Raw genomic sequence first — 25,887 nt, 5'->3', positions numbered from 1 at the left:
TCCTCTCATTGATAGTTGAAACCACTCAGGTTGTTCTACTTTTAGTGTTAAATTTCTTCTCAGCTGAATATTAAGTGGACTATATTTCTGAAATTCCAAGGCAACTTTCATAATTTTAAATTGGTATTCATTTTAATCTTACATTCTGAATACAAACAAAAACGACCATACAAACTTTTTCCCAGGAGCTTTACGCACAAACATTCAGGAGAGGACCATGAAGACCCGACTACTAATCCTGCTTGGGCTGCAGACAGTGATGGGAATGGGGTGAGCATGATCCAGACCAGTCGCATTTTGTATAAAGTATAATTAAGTGGAGAGACTGAGTGAGTGGGTGCACACTGTATTAATTACAATGTAAACCAATGAAACAGCACCCTTGCTAAACTCATATGAAAATAATATTTATGCAAGTGCCTTCAACCCCGGACCAACTTTAATTACATGTTACAACAGATATTTAAAGTCCAAAACTCCAGCAGAATCCATTTTGAAGGTGAAGTTGTTAAGAATCTAATCCTGCTCACTGAATTGAACTATATGAATGATTATGTTTGTAGTAATGAGATAATACACTAATGTTACTTCTTTGCTATTATTCTTTAAAACACACACACACATTATAGAAAAAAAGAAAATAGTTATAGAAGCTTCCACTTGGGATGCTTTCTGTGTATAAGGAAGGAACGTATATGTTGCATGCCATAGCTTAACATAAGGATATGTGTCCTGGTGATATTTTAATGTTTTTTGTTGTTGTTGTGTTTTTTTTTAAAAGGAACCTAATTAATGAACTGTATAACATTAACGATTGCATTATCTGTCAACTAACTTTGTCTGTTGCCATCTTGGAGTATGTTTTATAATGAGGATCTTGAGTGGAGCCTCAGAATGATTGAAGTGTGAGAGAGGATATTTAATGTATGTGTCGTGCTTCAGACACTGGTGTGAACACACGGTGGAGGAGAGAGTGGAGCGCGTGCTGTCTCCACGTCTGCAGCTTGAAGTGAGCTGCTCTGAGGTGTACCAGTACAACACCCGGGGCTGGAGGCTGGATGTGGACAGGATGCGTGTCAAGCACGGGGGCGATGATGGCATCGCACTGTACTACAAGCAGCAAGGCCCGAAGGCATCCTGCTTCTTGTACAAGTAAGTGGAGAGTTGAGTGAATTCAGTCTGCTGACTTGTCTCAAGTCCATTAGCATTAGCAATGCAGCAGCTATTGCTGATCAGGTGATGACCGTTCCTCCAGTTGAATGTGTGGGTGTGGGAATGTGTCCTTGTCCTGTTGGTTGGTTAGGTGGTGGAGGGGGAATAGCAGGAACATGTCACACACACAGGAGTGTTTAATAAGTAGACATTTCTCAAAACAATGCAGAATGTCATAATGATAATAATGAATTTAGTTTATGGCAACTACAAATTAAATTTCAAGGCACCTCACATCCCGGGCAAAAATGTGTGCTACTTGTATACTTGTTTTCTTTAAAGGCACGTTTGGTCAGCTCAAGTACATGGTGTACTGCTGAAGGTACAACTGTTTCCATTTGACTTGCTTTAAAGCAGAAGTCTTCAACCTTTTATCCTTGAGGTGCTAAATTGGCAAAATGAAAGTAGCCAATAGCTGCTGGTAGCTCCAATGGCAGACATGGTTTCTCTTCTAATGTTATGGCCCTTTAATAACATTTCAATCACTGCAGTCATCCCCTCTCCTCCAGCTCCGCCACAGACCAGCGGCTTCTTGTATTTCTTTAGGATGTGCACTGCTAAACAAAGCCTCTGCTGCTGCGTAGGTGGGCTTGGTCAGTTTGGTGAACAGAGCCTTTTGTCTTTTAGCTGTGTTGTTTTCAGCTCCTTTACTTTCTCTGTTTGCAGCCTGCTACCAGCAGTAGAGTCCCACCAAAAGTCACTGTGGACTTGTGGGGGGATGTGGCGCTACCAAACACCAAACTATAGCCAGTTATAAAGACACAGAGAACTTCTCTAACGTATCATAACAAATGATACATTCTGAGTTTCTGAAATAGAACAATTTCTTTGGTAGTTCTAATGTGCTAACATCCAGGACTCTTATTATACTTTATAAACCTTGTTGTAAGGTGTCATGCATGATGATAAACATTTATAACAACTTGTATAAAGCCTTATAAATGTGTATGATGCATTATATACATGACCTTCATAGAAAGTGTTACCGAAACCTCTTACCAATTCCTCATAAAAATAGCATATATTGTTACCTTTTATTGGTCTGGTTATTTTCTGTGGTCACGGTCAAGTTTGCTGTGTGTGTGACAGCTAACTGGTAAATTATCCTTTTGTGTCAGTAGGGGGCGGGATTCAGACAATCAAACAGGTGTGACAGCTGATTAAAGGGTATAGGGTTTTTTCCATTTTTATTGCAGGTTACTGTTGAATGCAGTCTACAATGTTACATAAAATCAATCTTTAATTCTTCTTACAATAAAATGTAAAAGAATGCACAATTGAAATGATTCAGCGAATCAATGGGCGAGGGACTCTGTTTGGGGCAACATGTATCTGTATGGACTAGTGACCCATAGTCAAGCCTCGCTACTCCAAAAGGAGGAGCATGTGAAGGAACTTCTCCAACCTGATGTGTCTGTGGGTCTCCAGACCCCCTGAGATGGAGAGGCAGATGGTGAACCAGACAGTGAGGAGCTGCTGTGAGGGCTGGGCCGGACCACGCTGCTCTGAAGGTGAGGACAAGAAACCAACAAATCAGCTCCATGTATGCAAATCAAACAAAGCATCATGATTACAGTATATATCTCATGTGGTGCTAAACTGTAAATAGAAAGGTTCTGTACTTAAACACTAATGGGGCGATTAGCTCAGGAGGTAGAGCGGGTTGGCTGGCAACCGCAAGATTGCTGGTTAGATCCCCGGCTCCTCCTAGCTGAGTGCCTGGTGTCCCTGAGCAAGACACCTCACCCTAATTGCTCCTGACGAGCTGGCTGTCGCCCTGCGTGGTTGACTCCGCCGTCGATGTGTGAATGTGTGTATGAATGGGTGACTGTCAGTCATTGCTGTAAAGTGCTTTGGATAAAAGCACTATATAAATGAAGAACATTTACCATAAGTAATTTTTAAAAAGGTATCGATACAGATTCCAGGGTCACTGGTTTCCAACAGGAAAAGGTTCTGGCATCAGATACCCGGTACAGGTTCCAGGGTTACCGGTTTCAGGTTAAAGGGACAGGTTTTGGATCGAGGTACAGGTGTAGGTACAGGTACAGGTACAGGTACAGGTACAGGTATCGTTACCAAGGTTACCAGTTTTAGGTTACAGGGACAGGTAGAGGTTATGGATTCAGATACAGCTACAGGTAAAAGTAGAATTTTCCATGGTTGCCAGTTTCAGGTGAAAGGGACAGGTTCTGGAGGTAGGTCCTGGTGCAGGTTCTAGGGTTGTGTCTGTATGAGACCCACCACACATACAAGTAACTACAGTGTAAAGCCATCTGCATCGGTATAGATGCTGAAAGAATGTGCTCAGGGAGTGTTATGACATAGTAGGGGGGGGGGGGGTCGGTCAAGCAAACAGAGGACTTTCAACCAGGAGACCAGTGTTCGTGTCTCAAACTGCAGTAGATTTAGTTTGAAGCATAGTGTCCATACTTATGTTATGTTGTTTATAATTACCTTATTTTACTTATTTGAAGCCTAAACATGACATTTTTTCCGAAAGCCAACTCATTGGTTTTGTTGTGTAACAAAGACTTGGTAGCAATCTGACTTATGGTTTAGGCAAGGCAAGGCAAGGCAAGGCAAGGCAAGGCAACTTTATTTGTATAGCACATTTCATACACAAGGCAGACTCAAAGTGCTTCACATCATAAAACAAAGTGAGAAGAAAAAAAAGAAAAAAAAATTAAGAATTAAGAATTAAAAGAAAATAATAAAAATTTTAAAAATGCATTACAGAAAGAAAATAGAATAAAAACATATTTGCAATAATTAAAAACAGTGCAGACATTAAAGGATTTAGCAGAAAGCTATGGTGAACATAAAAGTTTTCAGTCTAGTTTTAAAAGTGGTCAGAGTTGGGGCAAGTCTTACATCTTCAGGAAGTTTATTCCAGCCATTTGTTGCATAGTGACTAAATGATGCTCTCCCGTGATTGTTGTTTACTCTGGGAATCACTAACAGATTTGGTCTCAGAAGATCTTAGTGGTCTAGAAGGCTTATGTAGTGGGAGCATATCAGTGATATACTTCGGTCCTAGACCATGTAATGATTTATATGTGAGCAGGAGGATTTTGAAATCAATCCTCTGACATACAGGGAGCCAATGTAAGGATTTAAGAATTGGTGTAATGTGCTCACATTTTTTGGTCTTTGTAAGAACTCTAGCAGCAGCGTTCTGAACAAGCTGTAGCTGCCTGACAGTTTTTTTCGGAAGACCTGCAAGGAGACCATTACAGTAGTCTAGCCTACTAGTAATAAAGGCATGTACAAGTTTTTCTAAGTCTTGAGCTGACATGAGCCCTCTAAGTCTTGCTACATTTTTTAGGTGATAGTAGGCTGATTTTGTTACTGATTTAATGTGACTGTCGAAATGTAAATCAGAATCCATAATAACCCCAAGATTTCTGGCTTTGTTTGAGGTTTTCAGGGACAGAGAGTGAAGGTGTTGAATTACTTTAAACCTTTCTTTTTTAGCACCAAAAACAATTATCTCAGTTTTGTCCTCATTTAGTTGTAGGAAGTTTTGGCACATCCAGTCTTTGACTTGCTCAATGCACTGGCACAGAAGATCTATGGGGCGATAGTCGTTTGGTGATAGTGCTACATAGATTAGTTTAGGAGGAGATGTCAGTAATGTGTTTTTCTCAAAATTCAAAATGCCGAAAAAACTAGTGAATCAATTAATTCAAATAATACAAAATAAAATAAAAAATCCTACAGTTTCAAAAGGGACTTGCTGACTGACATATATTACATTAAATGAAAATAGAATAGGGAACCGTCTACAAATGATTTCCTAAAATGTTTTCATCATCACTGCAGTTTATAAAACCAACTTCCCACTATTTCACATTTATCTTAAAGCTCTAAAGAAATTAGTAGACCAGTTTCCTTTGCAGACCTAATGTTCTTCTCATATTTTTTATTCTCCTTTTTTCCTCTTCCCCCCAGGTGTGGGTGTGCGTGGTCAGTGTTTCTCTACGTGGAGTTGTGAGGAGTTCCCCGGCCTTCACAACTCCTCTCTCATGCCCATGGAGCAGTGCTGCAGCAGCCTGTGGGGGCTGAGCTGGAGGAATGCCTCCGACCAGACCTGCTTGTCCTGCGCATACACTCTTCTACCCGGTCAGATTCCATCCATGCACAACTGCACACAAATGCACATGATGGACCCGCCTTGGAGCATTCATTTGTGACTTGCACTGGATTTATTTCTCTTTTTATAATCTTTGCTCCCTGCTTTTATTTCATATGAAAACATCAGACTCCCAGTCCTCCCGTCTGGTGCGTGGTGGTCTGCTGGGTAGTGTCCGGGTGCCTCAGAGCTCGGCCACCTGCATGTCCTGGGGTGGGGCCCACTACCGCACTTTTGACAGGAAGCACTTCCACTTCCAGGGCAGCTGCACTTACCTGCTGGCCTCATGTACTGACGGAACCTGGGCAGTCTACATCAGTACAGTCTGTGACGGGAGAGGAGACTGCAGCAAGGTACTATCAGTGACATATACTTTTCTAGACTTTCCCCATGACTAGCCATGTTGACTAGTTCATGTCAATAAACGGGAGTTAGCCGGGTGCCAATGAAAGTCTTGGCTTTGCTAATGTGCAATGAAAGAAGTAAGCAAATGTCTGCTCTTAACTTGTTTTGTAATGCGTCTGGGCCCATTTGCTTTCAGGCCTTGAGGATGATGCTGGGTCTGGATTTGGTTTCAGTTCAGCACAAGAACTTAACGTTGAACAACCTCCCCGTTCAAAATGGAGAACCGCTCTTTCAAAATGGTAAACTTTTCTGTTTGGGCTGTAGTTCCATGTCTGTCTCACTGTTGGCAACATGAGATGAGGTTAAAAGAAAATATGTTCATGTTACATTATGACACCAAATCCAGGCGAACACTTTAAAGTGTATACCCATATTTTGAACAACATTTTGAGGTTGATACATTTTTATTTAAATTGAAATGTCTTATTGCATCATTTGATCAGTTTCTGTAATCCTATTTTTTTCTATAACATATCTTATCGGAAGGTAGGCTGTGTGATGCATCTACTGATGAATATGTTACTAATAACAAAGTTATAAAAGTCTATTCAAAAGTAAAATACAGCATGATTCTATGTGAAACTTAAATCCCTGTTTGAATTCAATTTACAGACATTGTAGTATCATATTTTATTTACAGTGGTGGAAGAAGTACTCCAATCTTTTACTTAAGTAAACATTGTAATAGCACAGTGAAGAAATACTCTGTTATAAGTCAAAGTCGTGCATTAACATTTTTTTTATTTTACATTATTTCAGGATTAATCTTGACAAGTAACTGGATGGATGGATGTACATGGCTTTCCTTGCCTCCACTACAAATACAAAATGCTGCTAATCAACAATAATGTGCAGCAAAGTAGAAATTTGGAATGTTTCTTTCTTTATTTTACAGGAGTGAGTGTTCATTGGCTGGGGGACTTTGTGTTTGTGGAAAGCGGCCTGGGAGTGAGAGTGAAGTTTGACCTGACCAACACTGTCTACCTGACTGTGACCGCCGAGCACCTGGCAGCCACCAGGGGGCTGTGTGGAGTCTACAACAACAATGCTGAAGGTGTGGAAAGAGCAACAGATAGGAACGCACACACACAGTACATAGAAACATACACATGCACAATAAGTCAGGTCCTGCTTTTCACTTTCTCTCACAATAAACACATTCTCACTCCCAACTCAAGTTAAATACTGACGCTGGGTCAGTGGCTCCTCCCTAATGCTCTAGGATCCAGCGGCAATGACGGCGTGCCAGTTTCCACTCGTTACATAATGTTATTTCAAAATTTGCTGGAGAGGAGGCGGGGCTTACCTTGATGTAGACGTGCATCTAAGTGGGTTTGGTATAATCGCCTCATTCCTTCATTCATGTCACCCGGCACAACTTTGCGTCTCTTCGAGTCTTGCACTGACTTTGTTTCACACCTTAACAACCAAGTGACCAACGATTCACGTGACAAAAGAGTCATGTGACAAGAGATGATCTATAACAAAGATGACAAATCACAAGCTCACATGGTTCAAATGACAAAATGCTGTTTACCTTTAGTTTTGCTAACACACAAACAGCAGCCTCCTGCATGAAAGTCCTGTGTTTGTTTCACCCATCCACCACCCCTCTTGCCCTGTGTGGACTACCTCGCACTGAACAAGCGTCGCTATTATTGGAGTTGGGAGTGAGACCAGGTTGATCCAGGATTATTTTCCTCTTGATTTAACTTGGCTAACTCTTAGTTTTAATCTTCATTCAATGCAACGTCTTAGTACCTTCTTGTGTCTTGCTGTAGATGACTTCACCACAATGGGTGGAACTGTGTCCCAGTACGCCGCCAGCTTCGGCAACTCATGGAAAGTTCCTGACCAACAGAATGAAGTACTGCACTGAATGCATTGAATGAGTATTTCAATTTTTTTTGCAACATTATAGCTTTTTGTTACCACTATTATTTTTATTTATGATAGAAAAGATATTTCTGCTCTCTGAAAACACGCATGTTGATGCTCTTAACATGATCCCACAAGTCAACAAAAAGAAAAGTGTGGCATTTCCACTGCATTTGTAAGTGCATTTATGAGATGCACCTCTGCATTACGTCTCTGTGTCCACGCTTCCCTCAGGGCTGCAGCGATGCGGCTGAGCTCGGCCACAGCTGTGATGTCTCAGCAGACCCTGGACTACGCAGGCAGGCAGAGTCAGTGTGTCACCGCCTGCTGGAGAAGCCCTTCACACACTGCCACCTCCGGGTCAGACTCACCTGCTACTCACACACAGTCACACAGGGTCATATGGTATCAATGTTTGACAGATGCACAATCAACCTACATTTAGCATTTCTTAAAGGTCCTCCTGAAACCTGAAATCAATGATTAACTGCAATACAATTCTGGTTAATAATCTATGCATTAAGATATGGCGATCTCTCCATAGCATTCTCTGGATTTACTTGCCACCTATTATTGGTAAACCCGTTAATTTATGATAACATGAAGTAGTGTATAATATGCATGTTTGCATAACCCAGTCATGTTTTGTGAAACGTTTTTCTCTAATACCTATGCCTGCCATTCATTGACTGTAAACAATACTATATGTATCTCTGTTCATTAAAGAGGAGCTGTTATGCTCCTTTTCTGGTTCCAACTTGTATGTCAGGTTACTGCTGATGTTTACAAGCTTTCATTTATTTTCCCATCATGCTGTGCTGCAGCAGCTCTTCTCACCCTCTATGAAACGCTCTATTTGACCTCCTGCCCCTCCCTCCCAAAAAGCCCAGTCTGCTCTGGTTGGTCAGCTGGCTAACTGTTGTGATTGGTCAACCTCTTAATGTGTTCATCAGAAATGTCCCGCCCCCTCCCCATAAGCAGAGAACAGGAGTTGTTCTGCTGAGGAACAGTGATGAAGTGTATTTAGCCTCTTGTTCTTCAGCTCCTCTTCCTCTACGAGTCCATACAAAGAACTCTACGTTTGTCTTCTCAGCATGGAGACTCCACGCTAGCTTTGTTTGAGGGCGGGACTAACTAGCAGCTGGGCAGATACTTGGTGACATCATCACTTCACTGAAGAAAAGGAAAGATTTCTAATGAGGTGTTTGAATCCATTCAGAGTTTCTGTGGAGGAGAGGAACTCTCTTTGGGCTTTAGGCTTTGACCCTCTGGAGACCTTTTATATGAACACACGATAAACACACTAAAGGAACAGGAGGAAGCAGAAAAGCACAATAGGTCCTCTTTAAAACACTCAAAAACACATTTTTGAGTGTTGAATAACATCAGATGTTGGAGATAAGTTTGTGTCCGTGTGTCTTTCAGTTGGACCCAGCAGCGTACACAGACACCTGTCTCTACCTGTTCTGTAGCCTGCCTCCCAAAGACCAGGATTCAGCAGTGTGTGACACCCTGGCCAGCTATGCCCGAGAGTGTGCTCAGCAACATGTCATCATACTGTGGAGGACAGCCGCCCTGTGTGGTAACGAAATATAACAGTTCTTATGGTGTATTCATGAAACTATCACAGTTTTCTGTCAGCAGACAGATGAGACGCTCAGCAGGAGTGTAAAGTAACCACTCTGTTTCCTGTCTGTGTTTCCAGGTCGGGTCTGTCCCAGAGATCAGGTGTTTTCAGACTGCGTGTCCTCCTGTCCCCCCAGCTGTGCATCTCCCCAGCCACCCGGGTCGGCTGCAGCCATGGGCCAGTGCAGGGAGGAGTGTGTGGGAGGCTGTGAGTGTCCGCCGGGCCTCTACCTTCACCAGGGACTCTGTCTGAAACAAGACGATTGTCCTTGTTTCCATCGCAGACGCACCTACCAGTCAGGGGACAAGATACAGCAGAGATGCAACACCTGGTAAGTGGACCTTATCTTTATAGACTTTACGCCTGACTCTCCATCCTTCTGTGTACTTTTTAAACTTTTAATCCTCCCAGTGAGTGTAGAGCAGGCCAGTGGGAGTGTACTGGGGAGAAGTGCGCAGCCCAGTGCACCCTGATGGGGGCGCTACAAGTGACCACCTTTGACAAAAAGAGGTATTCACTCCAGGGAGGAGACTGTCTCTTCACTGCCGTCGAGGTGAGATACACAACATGTACACAGTTTTATGTTCTTCTTCTTTACTTCTTCTTTTTACGTTCTGTGTGTGTTCAGGACTTTGTTGACAGGAAGCTGGTGGTGAGTGTGCGCTGTGGGGAGTGTACATCGGGAGGAGGAGGAGGAGGAGGAGGAGGAGGAGGAGGAGGCCTGGGTTGTCTAAAGGAGATGTCAGTCACAGCACTCCGCACCACAGTCACCATCACAGACACTGGTGAGCCAGCTATATGCTGCGACCTGAAAGTTTTTGTTGAACTTAAATCAGAATTTTACATTTTGAAAGTGTAAAACTTTGTCCATCAGTTGTGACTGTGTTTGAGCACCATGAATCATGAATGTACACAGACTCCACCTCCTCACATTCCACCGTATCATGCTTTGTCCTGCATGTCCTGCAACTACATTTTTACCTTTAACTTCTTCTGAAAAACATTTTTGATTGAATTTGATTGAATGAATAAAAGCCACCGGCTTGGACTGTGTGAGAATTGTTTATTTTAAATGTGTTCTGGCTTTTCATTGCTTCCACTTGTTGCTTCCAGGCACAGTGACGTTGAATGGCCTGCGGGAGGCGCTGCCTGTGGTGACGGGGGACCTGGTTGTGCGTCGGGTCTCCTCTTCGTTTCTCCTCATCCAAACTTTTGGATCCCAGCTGCTCTGGCACCTAGACGGACCTTTGGCCCTCATCACCCTGCAGCCTGGCTTCGCGAATAAGGTGACCTCATATGTTTCTTTCACATTCACCACATTTTGACTACAGACCTTGCACTTTTGAGTTGTTTGTTTGAGGTAAACAAAAAAAGTGTAAATGTTGCATTCAAGGTGCGTGGCCTGTGTGGGACGCTGACCTGGAACCAGCACGATGACTTCACCACCCCAGCAGGAGATGTGGAGAACAGTGTGTCATTGTTTGCAAGCAAATTCACCACGGAGCAATGTGCTGTACCTGGAGGGGCTCCACCGGACCCCTGCACCACCTACACCCAGCGGAGACAGTACGCAGAGACAGTGTGCTCCGCCATACACAGCCCTGTCTTTCAGGTATAGTGCACATGAGTATGTGTGAAACCTCCTGCCTTTTCTTCATTGAGTGCTTGTATGTCTGTCTCCATCTCTTTTATTCACATACCCTGTGATCGTGTAGGTGTGTCATGACGCGGTGGAGCGGGAGCCCTACTTCCGTCTCTGTCTGTCCGAGGTTTGTGGCTGTGACCCCCAGAGGGCCTGTCACTGCACCATCCTCGCTGCCTACACCCGGCACTGTGCTCAGGAGGGCGTGGCCGTCCGCTGGCGCAATCACACCTTCTGCCGTAAGTGGAGAGGCCATTGGTGGAGTGATGTTTCAGGATGTCTGCCAGGGGCGGAGCCTCTTAAAGGCCACATAGGTAGCAGCCTAGGGTGCCATTCTGTAGAAGTACCACTGTACTTTGAACACATCTCTATTGTTATGTTTACTTCAAAGCAATTTTGCAAATACTCAATATTTCTTATTGTTCCTGCAATCAAATGTATACTTTTTTATTTATTTTACATATTATATTTTGGATTGACACACACCCAGACAGCAATATGATCTGTTGCATGTCATATTTAGTTACTTGTTCTTTCCACGCAGCAATGGAGATGTATACTTGTATCGACCATGGACAATCAGGTCTGGATCAGTCAGAAGTTACATTTTATGTGAATTTTAAGATTAAAAACTGGTTTGAACGTCTCTTGAGATGTCTTATGGCTCCACCTAGTGGTCAAAAACACTCACTTTGATCTGCAGAACTGAAGCTTAATATACTGTTATTATTGTTTGTTAATAATAAAGTTATTTCTTATTAGCTAGCTACATAGCGTGTTATTTCTATCTCTTTGTACTTGTTTATAACAAATTAATTTGTGGTAACTTTACTGTAGAACTATGAATCAAGAAGGGTTGATTGTTTATTCCCCCAAAAAATGTTCAGGGGGACAAATGTGCTCAGTCCTAAATGCTTAATATGGAGCTCTTAGAAATGTCCAAAATAATTGTGCAAGCTATATTGCCACAATAAACACCTCCCCTCCTCTCCTGTCTTCCAAGCGGTCCAGTGTTCAGGGGGTCAGGTGTACCAGGAATGTGGCCGTGCCTGTGGAGCTTCCTGTTCAGATGGCTGGAGCTGCGATGCCGGCGACAGTGGGAAGGCTCTCAGTATGTGTGTTCCAGGCTGCCAGTGCCCACCAGGCCTAGTACAGGACCACCGGGGCCAGTGTGTGCCCATCAGTATGTGCCCCTGCATGCAAGGAGACAAGACGTACCAGCCTGGTGCTGTCATTCACAACAACTGTAATACCTGGTATGTACAATATTGGCAATGTGTGGCTGGGGGGGGGGATCAGAAATAAAAGGCCAGCATGAAAAAGAAAATATAGCAAAACCACAATATGTGCAGTTGATACTCATTTCACAGTACCTCTTTGACTCTTATTGGCAGAGTTTCAGTTAAACATTAACATCGCTCCACAGATGTAGTATTGCCACTAATAAGGGCAGCAGACATAAAGCTGTCAGAAGAAAATATCATGCTGAAGGTTATTTATTGCAAGCTCTTTATAGTGACCCAATTGCATGGTTTATATTTTTACAGCATGCCATAAAAAACAGCCCTTTCTCTTTTATGTCTATCTGGGTGCTGCTTTTATTAAGTGGTTGTTGCGATAAAGAATCAGAGGGTGTAAGCATGATTTCTACATTGTCAGTAGAGCTGTAGCTACAATATAATATTGTTTCGGCAGCTTACTTTTCAATGAGCTTTGATCCCATGGGGAGACTACATTTACTCAGATCAGGTGCTGATAAAGTCTTTAATATGTCACTGTTTGTCTTTTGAAGGTGTGACAATGTGTAAGTTCAAGTTTGTTTGTGTGCTATTGTTTTATAATAACAAAAGGTAATTTATTATTTTCATTTTAAATGTATGGATTTCAAATGAAAATAACCCCGAATAATCAAACACACATTGTATAATGTGTGTTTGAATGACTGAAAGTTATGTTTAGGTATATGAGAGCATGCTATCCCACAGTGAGTCCCTGGTGGTGCAAGAGCTCTGATGAAATCACTCTATGTTCCTGCCGCCTTCTACAGGATAGGTTGATTTCATCGTGTCTCTTCACTGCATAACAACCAAGATCATCACCTCTCTTAGTGGCCCCTTTTACACTGCCTTTCGTTGTGGGAATATCACTCCTTTTTCCGTACAGTTGTTATTGTAAAAGACAGAAAGGGCCTCTGAGACGCCAACGGAGCTCGTCATCAGAGGCCAAATGAGGCGAGCCGGCGTTATTGTTATGTCATGGCCTCTCTGGTTCCGCAATGCCGGGATGCTTATGTAAAAGGAGACACTGTTGCTGCGCATAAACGGTGCGATCGCGGCATATTCTTTCCGTGATTACAGCTAAATCTTCTGTGTAAAAACGCCTACGTCAGAGCGGTAGTACCAGAAAGCTACTGATTAATTTGCTTATCTCTGTGTTTCTTATTTTCACTGTGCTGAAACTCATGAGATGTGTCCCTGGCCGACCTTTGACCTGATTAACTATGAGGACATTTGGATTGGATCATTTTACACTGACTGTGCATCGGTTTACCTTGAATGCCTCATTGACATCAGTGAAATAATTTTCACACAAACGTCGATCTTGACTTTTTCTGAGGTCACGTAGAAGAGAATATGCCCTTATTGCCATTGCACATTCAACCACACACACACACACACACACACACACACACACACACACACACACACACACACACACACACACACACACACACACACACACACACACACACACACACACACACACACACACTATCGATCACTCTTATCCTGTTCAGGCTCAGGGGGGGTCTATCACAGGGCTGACACATATAGACTCACATTCACACCTACGGGCAATTTAGAGTTATCACAGATACATCATAAAAATATAAAATAGACAAAGAAGGAGATACGATATGTTCACTGGAAAAAGGTAAAACAGTAGAGGTATGTTTATGACAGTGCTGCATGGCATTTTTGCACATAAGGACAATGGAGGACATTGTAGGAGGTTGTCATTTCATGGTGCAGAGTTGAGTTCAGTGATGACTGTGATAAAAACAATGTTTGAGCCTGGAAGTGCTGGCCTTCAGGGCCTACCAGATTGCCGAGAGAAGAGATGGTGGTGGGGCTGGGATGCATCTTGCAGGATGCTGCTGGTTTCTGCGGAAGCAGCGAATCCTGGAGGTGTCCTCCAGTATTATGCATGAGTCATCAATTATATACATTTTTATATAATAACTCTGGATGCCCACCTGGCATGATAGCGATCAAATGAAGCGCTGATTCTGCCCTCTCCTCTCAGTGTGTGTGAGCAGGGCCTGTTGAACTGCACCCAGGAGCGCTGTGAGGAGGTGAACCAGTGTCCAGGCTCTCTGGTCTACTCTCCGCGCTCCTGCCTCCTCACCTGCTCCAGCCTGGACCCTCCCGGCCAACAACAGGCCTCCGGCGTGTCCGGCTGCAGGGAGCCTCTGTCTGGCTGCGTCTGTCCCCAGGGAACGGTGCTACTCGTGGGTGAACACTTTCGTTTTCTGAGCGCATACAGGATAGACCTTACAGCAGACATTTTAACTTGACATAGCAAGGATAGCACAGGTGTAGCTAATATAATTAACTAGCTAGCTAGCTTCGACGTGCTCCTTTATGCTAACCATCTAGCTAGCCAACGTTAGCTAACGTGTTGCTAACCTGCTAACCTGCTAAACTTTCTCTTTAATAATAATAATAATACATTTAATTTATATAGCGCGTTTCTGAACCCAAGACAAGAACCCCCAGACCCTTTACAGAAAAGAAATAAACAGACAAACCAAAAACTTAAATAAATAAAGAAATAAGACAAAGACAAGATGGAGCAACACATAGTTGAGGGGTGAGGTCAGTGATGGGGGGGCGGGGTCAGTGAGATGGCGGGGTCAGTGAGATGGGGGGGGGGGGCAGACTGTCGGTGAGGACATCCCACTTACTTGTATTTGTGATGGAGCTGCAGCATGTGAAATATACTTGAATGTTGATGCAGGTTGTTCACTGTTAAATACAGTGTTGGGGAGTAACTAGTTACATGTAACGGACGGTCACAATGTCATAGTAATTAGTTAATGCTACTGAAAAAATGTCATTAAATACACTTACTAATCAATCAATTAATCAAGCGGAAATGTAGAATTTAACATTCACTCTGTTGCTCTGTTTTTTTTTAATTCAGGTTGTTTCGAAGAATTTAAAATAAAAATCATCAGTGTTCAGTACTGGTATGAGGTTTACAATGCCTTGTGTGACTTATGTTTTCAGGGCTTTTCAGCTTTATTGCCCAGTTTTAAATATTTGTTAGAAATGTAATCAAGTGAAATATGTTACATTCATTTCATGTAGTAATTAAATGCATTACTTATAACATATTTAACAGGGTAGCAAGAAGTAACCTTCCCAACATTGGTTACATATTAGATGAAAAGAAAACTTGTATCATGCAATAGTATTAATAATACATTTTTAACTTCTCTACTGGTCCATTTGGATTTTTTTCATCATAAAATGTGACATTAAATCTGGCATTTGTTGTTATGAAAGAGGTGTTCAGTGCTGCAAGAGGAGTACTACTACAGCCAAACAGACAAAGACTAGGGGAATGACATTGATCTCATCGTTCAATGCAGTGGGGGAACACAACAGATAAGACATTAACATAGACTGACTTTTACCAACGTTACCTTACATTCTGTCTTTACCTCAGGGTGATCAGTGTGTTCTGCCAGACGAGTGCCCATGTCACCATAATGGTCGCCTTTATTACAGCAACGACACCATCACTAAAGACTGCAACACATGGTAACGTATGCCGGTGTGTTATTGCATCACATCCATTTAACGTGTTATTATTTCTTACTATACTTCAATCGTGTCCTCAGTGTGTGTAAGGAGCGCCGCTGGCACTGCAGCCAGTCCGCCTGTGCCGGTGTGTGCGTGGCAACTGGCGACCCGCACTATGTGACATTTGATGGCCACTGTTACTCTTTCCTGGGTGACTGCCAATATGTGCTGGCGAGGGAGACCGCTGGTTTGTTCAGTGTAATTGCAGAGAATGTGCCGTGTGGGAGCACTGGGGTCACCTGTACAAAGTCGGTCACCCTCGTCCTGGGAAATACCGTCATACACCTGCTGAGAGGTAGGAGGGATGGGGAGGATGATGATGGGATGTGGAGGACCACAGGCAGACTGGGTTTCAGGTTTTTCTCTCTCCTCCAGGTAAAGCAGTGATGGTAAACGGCATGCCAGTGAGTCTACCAAAGTCTTACAGTGGCAGTGGTCTGACTTTGGAAAGAGTCGGCCTGTTTGTCTCCCTCTCCTCCCGTCTGGGGGTCACTCTGTTATGGGATGGAGGTAGCACACACACACACACACACACACACACACACACACACACACACACACACACACACACACACACACACACACACACACACACACACACACACACACACACACACACACACAAATCAACTTCTGCAACCATAAAGGAATACGAAAATGTGAATTTGCGTATCAATGACTTCCCGCTGTTACGTTGAATTTGTGAATAAACCTTTGCTTTTCTTGCAAACTGCAACAGTGAATTAAGAATTCAAAAGTGAAGTTAATGAGGGTGTGTTAAACAACAGCAAAATTGTATCAAAACATCTATTTAAAAGCTTTAACACAGCTAGTGAGTCTTGCAGTCCCATCCAAGGCTCATTTATCCGTTTGTATGCTCTCCACTTCCCGAACATAAGAAATACACTGCAGCATAAATAGTCCCGGGCCAGTGCTAATTCTCAAAACAAGGTAAAACAATAATTTTCCACCAGCTGCAATGTGTGTGCAAAACAGGACATTATGTCGTGTTTATTGTCCTGGACACACAACCACCTCTCCCAGTAAGATTTCACCTGTTCAGTTAGTTAGCGGTTACTCTGTCAGGGTTTCAGCCAGCGTATTGCAGGTCCAGTGTGTTTGTGATGATCAGTATGAAGTCAGCAGAAACATTACAGTTGAGCAGTATGTGTACAGCCAAATTCCCATGACTTGCTTGCTACCTGCAACATCACAGGCTCCCTTAAGGTGAACGAACCTTTAAGGTGGACCAGTCTCAGAAACAACAAAGGGCAATGGTCATAGACAGGCTACGAGGCTGGAATGCTGGAAAGCTCCACTTGAGGTATTGAGACAAGGTGACAGGAAGTAGCGGGTTAAGCAGGTGTATAAAAGCTGGGTGACTGATTGGTAACGAGTAGCAGGTGTGGTGAGTGCACTGGCGGGAAACTAGATAATGGAAGGAAGTGAAGCTGGAGACCATGAACAGAGAGTGTGATATACAAAATAATTTAATTCAATTCAATTTTGTTTATAGTGTCATATCAATACAGAAGTCATCTCAGGACACTTAATACATTGAGCAGGACTAGAATACCCTCAAGATTTTCAGAGTCAATACAATTTCAAAGTCCCAACATCACCAAAATAAAACAGGAAGTGTAAGATGAGTCGGGACAGTTCATGTCAACATGTTTTTTTATTACCAAAAATGTTTTCTCTCCTTTAGATTTTTGCATTTCATATCGAAATTGAATTATAATTATTGTATAAATGTATTGTTGAGGCAAAGAGTTCCCCAATTATTGCCTATGTCTGTGGCTGTAGATGTAATGTGGCCTTCCCACGTGTTTTCCCCAGGTATGCGCGTGTACGTGCGTCTGGCGGCCCACCTGCGGGGTCGGGTCGGCGGCCTGTGTGGTAACTTTGATGGGGACACAGAGAATGACTTTACCACACGGCAGGGCATCATGGAGTCTACCGCCGAGCTGTTTGGGAACTCCTGGAAGGTCAGCCCTTCCTGCCCCGACGTGACAGACCAGGACCTCCGGGACCCTTGTACTGTGAGTTCAATACAGACACATTCAGATGCACACTCACGGAAACAATAGACTTAGACTTACTTTACTAACTTTGCAATATTAACTTTATGGTTAGAGCTGTCCCAAATTATTATTTTTATATATTATTATATATTTATATTATATTATTTTTAACAACGATTTTTTCACACAATATGGATATCAAAACATTTCTAGTTAACATTTAAATATTTAAACATTTCTTTAACTTGGCACTTGGCACAAACTAATGAGACCAACAACTGTTTAGTGCAATGTATTATTATGAACCTAAATAAAACAGTACATATTAAAGAGGGAGACATCACAACAGTTTCTTTTCCTGATACTTCTTATTTTTGATATTAGCCTATTACTATTATTATTGTTATTATTATAAATAATCAAAGGTATGGCATACGACTATGAAGGATTGGGTCTAATGCGAATAAACACATTAATTTCCCATAAATTATTCACAATAAAAGTTCCCCCTTACTTTGTAACTTAACACGAGGCCTATTCAGCTGAAAGAATACGAAACGGTAAAAAAAGAAAGACGTTTTGTGAAAGTACTAACAGAGAAACTAAACTTCAGACCACAGAGTTTCAGTTAGAAGCTACAAAAGTCCTGAGAGCGGAACACAGACACTTTTAAAACGTCTTTGCTGCTCAGACATGATGAGTCTCTCACAGGGCTCCAGCCCCCCGGCTGCTGTCACTCCGCCCCTGCTGCTGACAGACGGGCAGAGACGCTGACGGACCGGAGTCGGTGTGGATTTAATGATAGCTTGTTAGCGACGCTCACGTCTACGATTGCCTGTTCATATTACTTACGAAAAACAAAAACTTAGAAACGCAAATTATTCGTGTCGACGTATTGAAGTAGTCGATTATGTCGACTACGTGGACGAGTCGTCCCAGCCCTAGTTATGGTTTTATTGGGGGGAATGTGCAATACCTTCATGTGAATGAATGAATGAATAAGCTTTAATGTCCCTCAAGGGGCAATTCAGTGCACAACAGTGGCCAGCACAACAAACACACCAGACAAACACATGTAGGACATCTCTGCAATATTTTGGTGAAGGGCATCATGTAATGTTCTTGAGTGTGTGCTCCAGATATATGGATCTGTGTGTGTTACTTCATTTTGATTATATTTTAACTGTGCATGTACGTATATATTGCTTGTTATGGAGAGTTTATGTGCTGGTATGTTACCTGTGTTTTCTCAAATGGCCATGACAAATTTATCTTAAGGGAGACAATAAAAGCTAATATAATGCTATCTAATCTTATCGATGTGGACATTGTTGCGTCCATGTCTTATGCTCTGTCTTTCTCATACACGAACATGCAAAAGTGCTGTATCTTCTCCCTCTTTGTGTTGCTCAGCTGAACCCCCACAGGTTGACCTGGGCAAGGAAAAGGTGTGCAGTGCTGACTCAGGAGCTCTTCTCTCAGTGCCACCCCGAGGTGCCCTTCCAGCAGTATTATGACTGGTGTGTCTTTGATGCTTGTGGGTGAGTGATAGTACTTATCTACAAACAGTATCTGTGCTACTGACAATATCCTGCTATAATCTCACACGCGTGTTGTGTGTACCAGGCCACATTGCAAAACAGAATTCCTACACAGTCAGTCTGTCTCACCAAAATAAGCTGCATAAAAAAACATGTTCTCCGAAATCATTTGAAAAGCCGTTTGAATGCTTTGAAACATACATTGGTACGATTCAAACTGGGATTCCTCTTCTTGTCTTTTGTGGTATATTGGTACCATTTGTGGTCCATTACTGCCACCAGGTGGGAATATGCATTGCAGCCCCTTAATCAGCAGAAATGTATTTCTCTGTCCATAAGGCATGCATGTGCTTCTTTATAAGCGTGCTGGTACACAAACATTAACAAGGCAGAGCATCAAAACATTGCCATGCAAAAAACGGTGTTCTCATGAATACACAGTATGTAAGGATAGATTCCATCCTAAGCATCAAGTAATGTTGCTGTTTATATTTGACCATATCATCATTCACATTGTTATTGAATATTGTGTGTGTCTGTTTTAGCTGTGACTCCGGTGGAGATTGTGAGTGTCTCTGTACAGCCGTGGCTGCTTACGCTGAAGAGTGTAACCGCAGAGGGGTCTACATCCGCTGGAGGTCCCAAGAGCTCTGTCGTATGTCAAAGTCACACAGCCATTCTTCTGTGCATGCACTACTGTCATACTGTAACCTGTGTTTTCTGACCTGCTCTTGTCTGTTTGTCTCCCTCCCTGCAGCTCTGCAGTGTGAGAATGGGCTGGTGTATGAGCCCTGCGGTCCAGCCTGCTCTCCCTCATGTCCCGGTGTTCAGCAGAGTCCACACTCCCAGTGTGACGCTCTTTCCTGTGTGGAGGGCTGCTTCTGCCCTGCTGGCATGGTCCGGCATGGTAAGCTATACCAAGCTAAACCTGGTGTCATATACACTTTGGAACATCATTTTTGTGTATTTATTTATGCATGTATTTGTGTCATTTATGGCTGGTCAGATAACAAAACAACTGATGATCAGATTGATGTGGATATTCATGCACCCCAGAGGATGATCCATAATTCTTTCACTTAGCTCCTTTTTCACAAGTGACAAAGTGACAAACCTTGACAGGGCATCTGCAAATAGTAGGATTTTCATGAAATAGTCAATGTGTGTGTGTGTGTGTGTGTGTGTTTATATATATATATATATATATATATATATATATATATATATATATATATATATCTCCCTGATATGTTCTCTGTCACCACCAATAGATTTCTGAAAACATCAGAATATAATGGACAGCACTTGCATGCCTTCTAGTCCCCACTTGATGAGGGCGGCTCACACAGGTCTTTTTCCTATGTGTAATTGTTTTCCATAGAGTGAAAAGGCCTTCTTTTTGTTTATGATGTGTTCAATGTACACAGCGCCACCCTCAGATCGGCCGCCAGTGAGGCAGTTAAAAAAAACACACAAAAAAACACAAAATCAATTAACGTTAGCCTATATATAGTTTTAAAATGTTTTCATTTATGAAAAAGACTTAAAATGAACACTGTAAACAGAATACTTGATTACTACAAGCTAATTATTGAAACATGATTTGTATAGGAATTATTATCTCCCAAGATTCCTAGAAACAGGATCAGTGTTTACACTCTATATGGACCCTTTCTGTTTTGAACATTTCATGAATGCTGCTGTCATCCTTAAATTCTGGATGAAATGCCAAATAAAGATGAAACAAGAAAAATAGTCTCTTATCTTTAAAGAACCCATGTTCTCCCATCTTGTGGCAACGAATAGCAGCATTGTCAGTTTGTTTTCTGCTTCACAGGAGACAGCTGTGTAGTTCCCATTCAGTGTCCGTGTGAATGGGAAGGCTCCATGTTTCCACCTGGGACAACCATCACACAACACTGCCGGAACTGGTCAGTCTGCTTCAGTGCTTCTTATATTCCAGTCTTTTATCACAATCTAAATGTAAGTCAGAGGGGTTTCTCTGCCTTTGTGTGTCCAGCTCCTGTGTGGATGGTGTGTGGCAGTGTGAGGGTGTGGCCTGCCCTCCTGCCCCCCCTCCCTGTCTGGAATCAGAGTTTACCTGTGCTGGGGGGCGCTGCATCCCCTCCCAGTGGATGTGTGACAATGAGGATGACTGTGGCGATGGTTCAGATGAGATCTGCCCATCCACCTGCTCTCCAGACCAGTTCCACTGTACCAGCATGCCAAGGTGAGATCATCCATGAGGTCACAATCTCAAAACTGTATTAAGGAGCTTTAATAAATGTCTTGTATGAAATACAGACATTACATGAGCACAGCTAGCATGTTAAAGCAGCAGCAGAAATATTTGTTTGAAATATATCCCAAAGCATAATGTTGTCTTTTATGAAGATGCATTCGTAAAGGCTTCACCCAGACATGTTAAACAAAGTTAAGTATGTTAGGCTTGGCATGCTAGCACGTAATTACACTAATGCAAGGTACACCCCCGAATGTGAAGCTAAACATCCAACACCATGTTCCAACATTTTGCTGAATGTTTTTTGCAGTATTTGCTGCTAGAATGAATTATTGTAGTAAATAAAGTGACTTGACCCCGACCCCTGCAGTGGACCCTGTTTGAACCTGGCTCTGCGTTGTGATGGCCACCCAGACTGTGCTGACCAATCAGATGAGGAGTTCTGTGGACCTGCCCCCCCCACGCCCCTCTGCCCCCCGGGGGAGTTTCAGTGTGCCAGTGGAAAGTGCTTGGCAGCCAGCCGCGTGTGTGACGGACGGCTTGACTGTGGTTTTGCTGATGGGTCCGATGAGCAAGGTAATCTCTCCAGTAATGTTCACCATGTGAGCAGAGGTCATATTACCGATTTTTTTAAATGTTTAACATTTTGACTGGAGACATGTCTGTGACCCTGAGCGTTCCAGTTCCAGTGTGGCAACAGAGTGCAGGTTCAGAAACATGAGAAGTCATACAAATATGAAAATGCTTTGATCCGTTTATTAGGGAACCGCACGGCCAATGTTGTGTCCTTTTATCTTCTCTCTCCATGGCCTTATGAATACATAAGCTTAGCTACGATTGTTCGATAGGTAATTGTTTAAAAACATACACATTTAATACATTGCGCGCTGCAGCCGCAGCTGTCGCAGTTCTCAGTCCAAGACTCAAAAATGTCATGTAATGTAATCATTTCTACAATTCACAACATCTTTTAATCTCATGAAATATCTTGCTTATATCTGTATTTGGTGGCGTATAACCTTTTAAAAACAACATTTTCACCACGCTCTCCCACTCGCTCCGTGCACACAAAAGAGACTTGCAGCTATATTAGGAGACGTTGGAAGCTTCAGAAACATCAAAAGAAGTTTTGAATGTAAAATGTGTGGATGGCAAACACTTCAGTATACTGTGTCTTATATGTGGGAAGATTACTCTGTAGGGTACGCATGTAACTGTGATGAACTGTGTTTTTGTTGGTCCAGACTGCGGTGTGGTGTGTGATGAGGGAGACTTCCTGTGTGCTGGAGGACGTTGCATCCTCTACCTCCACCACTGTGACGGACATGATGACTGCGGCGACCTCAGTGACGAGAGGGGGTTTGTTTTCACGTCTACTGAACTTTGGTATTTGGGATTGTCAGGAGGAAAACGGACTGGCGTTTTTCATTTATATATTCTTTGCAGAATATTTTAAGCCATCAGTCATCATCAGTCTTGTTGACCAGAATGCCACGGACACTCAAGAATGTTTTATTTCTTTCTTTATTTTTTTAGCAGGATATTCCCATTGAGACATAAAAGTGCTGGCCAACAAAGTGATGAAATGATTCGCAAATATTCTTTGGCCCAAATCTGCTCACAACAAACAGATTGTACTGTCTTTTTGTCTGTTTCTGAGCATCACATATATCGATATCATCATAATGTAAATGTTTTGGCTGGTTATAGGTGTGTGTGTGCACCAGGGGAGTTTCAATGCCCCGGGGACCAGTGTGTCCCTGCAGACAGAGTGTGTGACGGACAGAGAGACTGCCCTTCTGGAGCAGACGAAGCCGTCTGTCCAAGTAAAGGTACACAGACTACTATTGTGTCCGCTCTAAATGCATCCTGCATGGTTGAGTCACTAATCAGATGTCATCCTTCTTGTGTGTGGCAGTGACTTGTGCTCCTGACCAGTTTGCCTGTAGTGACGGTACATGTGTTGCCACCACAAAGCTGTGTGATGGGACGACAGACTGCAGAGGTGGAGAGGATGAGAATAGAACCAACTGCTATACTGTCATCCTAACACCATCACCCTCCCCTGTTACCCCTACGCCCACTTCAGGTAATGACATTCATCATTTAGAGATTTAGGAGGATGTTTTGCAGTACGCAGTGTTTCTCTTATACACCCCTGTTTCTCCAGCTTGTAGGTCCTATGAGTTCAGCTGTGCTACTGGTGGGCAGTGTGTGCCTCAGGCCTGGCGTTGTGATGGGGAAACAGACTGTATGGATGCTAGTGACGAGCAGCAGTGTAACAGCCCCTGTGGTCCCGGTCAGGTGCCTTGTCTCAGCGGGGACCAGTGTGTGGACTACCAGCAGCTCTGTGACGGGACCCCACACTGCAGAGATGCCTCGGACGAGAGTATCGACAACTGTGGTAAATTACTGTTAACACAAGGGACTTGAGCATCAAAAAAGCCCTGGAGATTATAAAATCCGGCCTTTGTCTGAAGACATATAAATGGACCCTGACAATACTTCTGTCTGCCTACTAGGCTCTGCCCGGATCCCTCCTTGCCCAGACAGCTTCCTATGTGACAACCGCACCTGTGTGAACATGTCAAAAGTATGCAACGGCGTTGCAGACTGTCCACGGGGCGAAGATGAGTTGGTGTGTGGTGAGTTCTAATGGGTTAAGAAGAGAGAGGTGAGGATAGATGGAGGGAAGAGATGGAGCAAGGGACTGCAGAACACTGAAAAGAATGGAAGATAGGGATTAAAAGAAGCAAAGAATACATATAGGAAGGAAACCTGAAGGCAGTGTACATCCGAATCTCCCATATTCACAGATGCTGATGTATCTTGATATCGCTGGTATATTTAATCATATCTTTCTGAATCTTGCTCTGTCCAGATAAAACTGTATCTCCAGCACCCCCTGGCAGTGGGAACACCACTCTCAGCTGCTCTGAATTTACCTGTATGGATGGATCCTGTGTCCTCTTTAACATGGTATGTCTCAGGTCAGCATGATATCAACCACCAGCAAGCCAAACTCTATGGGCCCTAGTTTCGTAGACCAGGCGTAGTCAGCGCGCAGCGCACCTGCGCCGCGCCGACGGGGTGTGTCCGCCTGGACTTTGCAAGTTTCGTGCACCGCGCAGGCTAGCGCAGGCACACCTCCCGTCACTCCCACCCGCGCAAGTGGGAAAGAGGGAGGAGAAGAAGGCGTGAGTGGGAGACGAGGAGGAGACGAGGCGTGGACTGGGATTAATACAGCCGATTCAGATCTTCACCAATCAAATGAGCTCCTCTCCTCACCTTTAATGCGTTAGGGGAGGTTCAGTGCAAGTTCCGTCACTTGACAACCCGATGACAGAAGCAGCGCCGCCGCTCCCACCACGCGCATCACGCGCTGTGCGCGCGTATCATAATAATAACAATGCCGATATTATATCACTATAGAAATTGTAGGCACATTTTAGGCATGTCTATCACAAAACAGGGTCAGGGCGCACAGCAGTAGACATAATAGATGAGCCGGCCGGGCCATTCATCATCATCATCACCGTCTTCATCATCTGCGCTCCACAGCTGCACCGGATTCCCCGTCCAACACCAGAACGGCGGGACACCGGGACCTCGCGTGCCGCTCAGACCAGCTGCAGCCCCAACTCCGGTCCCAGCTCGCGGCAAAGTTGCGTGTTTCTCCACGGACAAGGACAACAGGCTGCCGAGGCACGAGACCTCAGACCAGCACGAGCTGCTGTATTTTTTTTTAAAGATTTTTTTAGACGCATTTTATTAGCAGTGGATAGATATGAAAAACAGGAGAGAGAGAGGGAGATGTTTTGGTCTGAATCATTATATCTATATAGATATAAATTCACGTGTTGATTCAATTAGTTGCATTAAATAGTGTTTGTTGTGATTATTCATTGCATTTAAATGTGCCTGGAACTGTGGAAACCTGCCTGCGAGGTCTTGATGACGTGTACGCACTGCGCGCCGTCAGCCAAACTTCCACTCCGCCAGCTGTGATTCACCTTGAATGAATGGACTTTATTTACGCCTTGCGCCAAGAGTAGACCAGGTTGGAGCTGGCGGGCTTTCAGCGCAGTCTCGGCGAGGCTTTTTGCCGCGAAACTTCCGCTACGCCAAGCTGAATCTGTGACGCCTCCCCCTGCTGCGCCGCCACACCCATCTTGGTGCAGGCGATCCACCAAACTGCCAAACTGACCGTGCGCAAGGCTGCGCGGGTCGAAACTTGCATTAGGCCACCCTGCGCTGCGCCACGAAACTAGGGCCCTATGTATTTAGTTGGTAGTGAGTATATTTATAGA

General features: G+C 43.5%; 1 protein-coding gene across 1 annotated transcript in view; it reads left to right on the top strand.

The window, feature by feature from the left end:
• Positions 1-217: 217 nt before the first annotated feature.
• sspo (SCO-spondin) overlaps positions 218-25,887 on the top strand; it is a gene marked incomplete at its 5' end in the record, with an annotated part of 130,722 nt that continues 105,052 nt past the window's right edge. The window contains 34 exons of the mRNA XM_084033780.1: positions 218-270; positions 943-1,152; positions 2,641-2,723; positions 5,167-5,337; positions 5,477-5,700; positions 5,889-5,991; positions 6,648-6,806; positions 7,534-7,619; positions 7,865-7,990; positions 9,056-9,212; positions 9,336-9,588; positions 9,669-9,810; positions 9,886-10,042; positions 10,371-10,543; positions 10,651-10,869; positions 10,973-11,138; positions 11,903-12,155; positions 14,206-14,410; positions 15,634-15,728; positions 15,809-16,065; positions 16,146-16,280; positions 17,610-17,812; positions 19,208-19,335; positions 19,881-19,990; positions 20,093-20,242; positions 21,173-21,266; positions 21,356-21,565; positions 21,948-22,153; positions 22,822-22,936; positions 23,288-23,409; positions 23,496-23,666; positions 23,748-23,981; positions 24,100-24,222; positions 24,459-24,556. Coding sequence (XP_083889906.1) covers positions 218-270; positions 943-1,152; positions 2,641-2,723; positions 5,167-5,337; positions 5,477-5,700; positions 5,889-5,991; positions 6,648-6,806; positions 7,534-7,619; positions 7,865-7,990; positions 9,056-9,212; positions 9,336-9,588; positions 9,669-9,810; positions 9,886-10,042; positions 10,371-10,543; positions 10,651-10,869; positions 10,973-11,138; positions 11,903-12,155; positions 14,206-14,410; positions 15,634-15,728; positions 15,809-16,065; positions 16,146-16,280; positions 17,610-17,812; positions 19,208-19,335; positions 19,881-19,990; positions 20,093-20,242; positions 21,173-21,266; positions 21,356-21,565; positions 21,948-22,153; positions 22,822-22,936; positions 23,288-23,409; positions 23,496-23,666; positions 23,748-23,981; positions 24,100-24,222; positions 24,459-24,556 — 5,391 coding nt within the window. The remainder of the gene's footprint in view (positions 271-942; positions 1,153-2,640; positions 2,724-5,166; positions 5,338-5,476; positions 5,701-5,888; positions 5,992-6,647; positions 6,807-7,533; positions 7,620-7,864; positions 7,991-9,055; positions 9,213-9,335; positions 9,589-9,668; positions 9,811-9,885; positions 10,043-10,370; positions 10,544-10,650; positions 10,870-10,972; positions 11,139-11,902; positions 12,156-14,205; positions 14,411-15,633; positions 15,729-15,808; positions 16,066-16,145; positions 16,281-17,609; positions 17,813-19,207; positions 19,336-19,880; positions 19,991-20,092; positions 20,243-21,172; positions 21,267-21,355; positions 21,566-21,947; positions 22,154-22,821; positions 22,937-23,287; positions 23,410-23,495; positions 23,667-23,747; positions 23,982-24,099; positions 24,223-24,458; positions 24,557-25,887) is intronic.

Source organism: Eutrigla gurnardus (genome assembly GCF_963514095.1).
Source record: "Eutrigla gurnardus genome assembly, chromosome: 18".
Lineage (NCBI taxonomy): Eukaryota > Metazoa > Chordata > Actinopteri > Perciformes > Triglidae > Eutrigla > Eutrigla gurnardus.
This window is presented reverse-complemented; position numbering and strand designations above follow the sequence as displayed.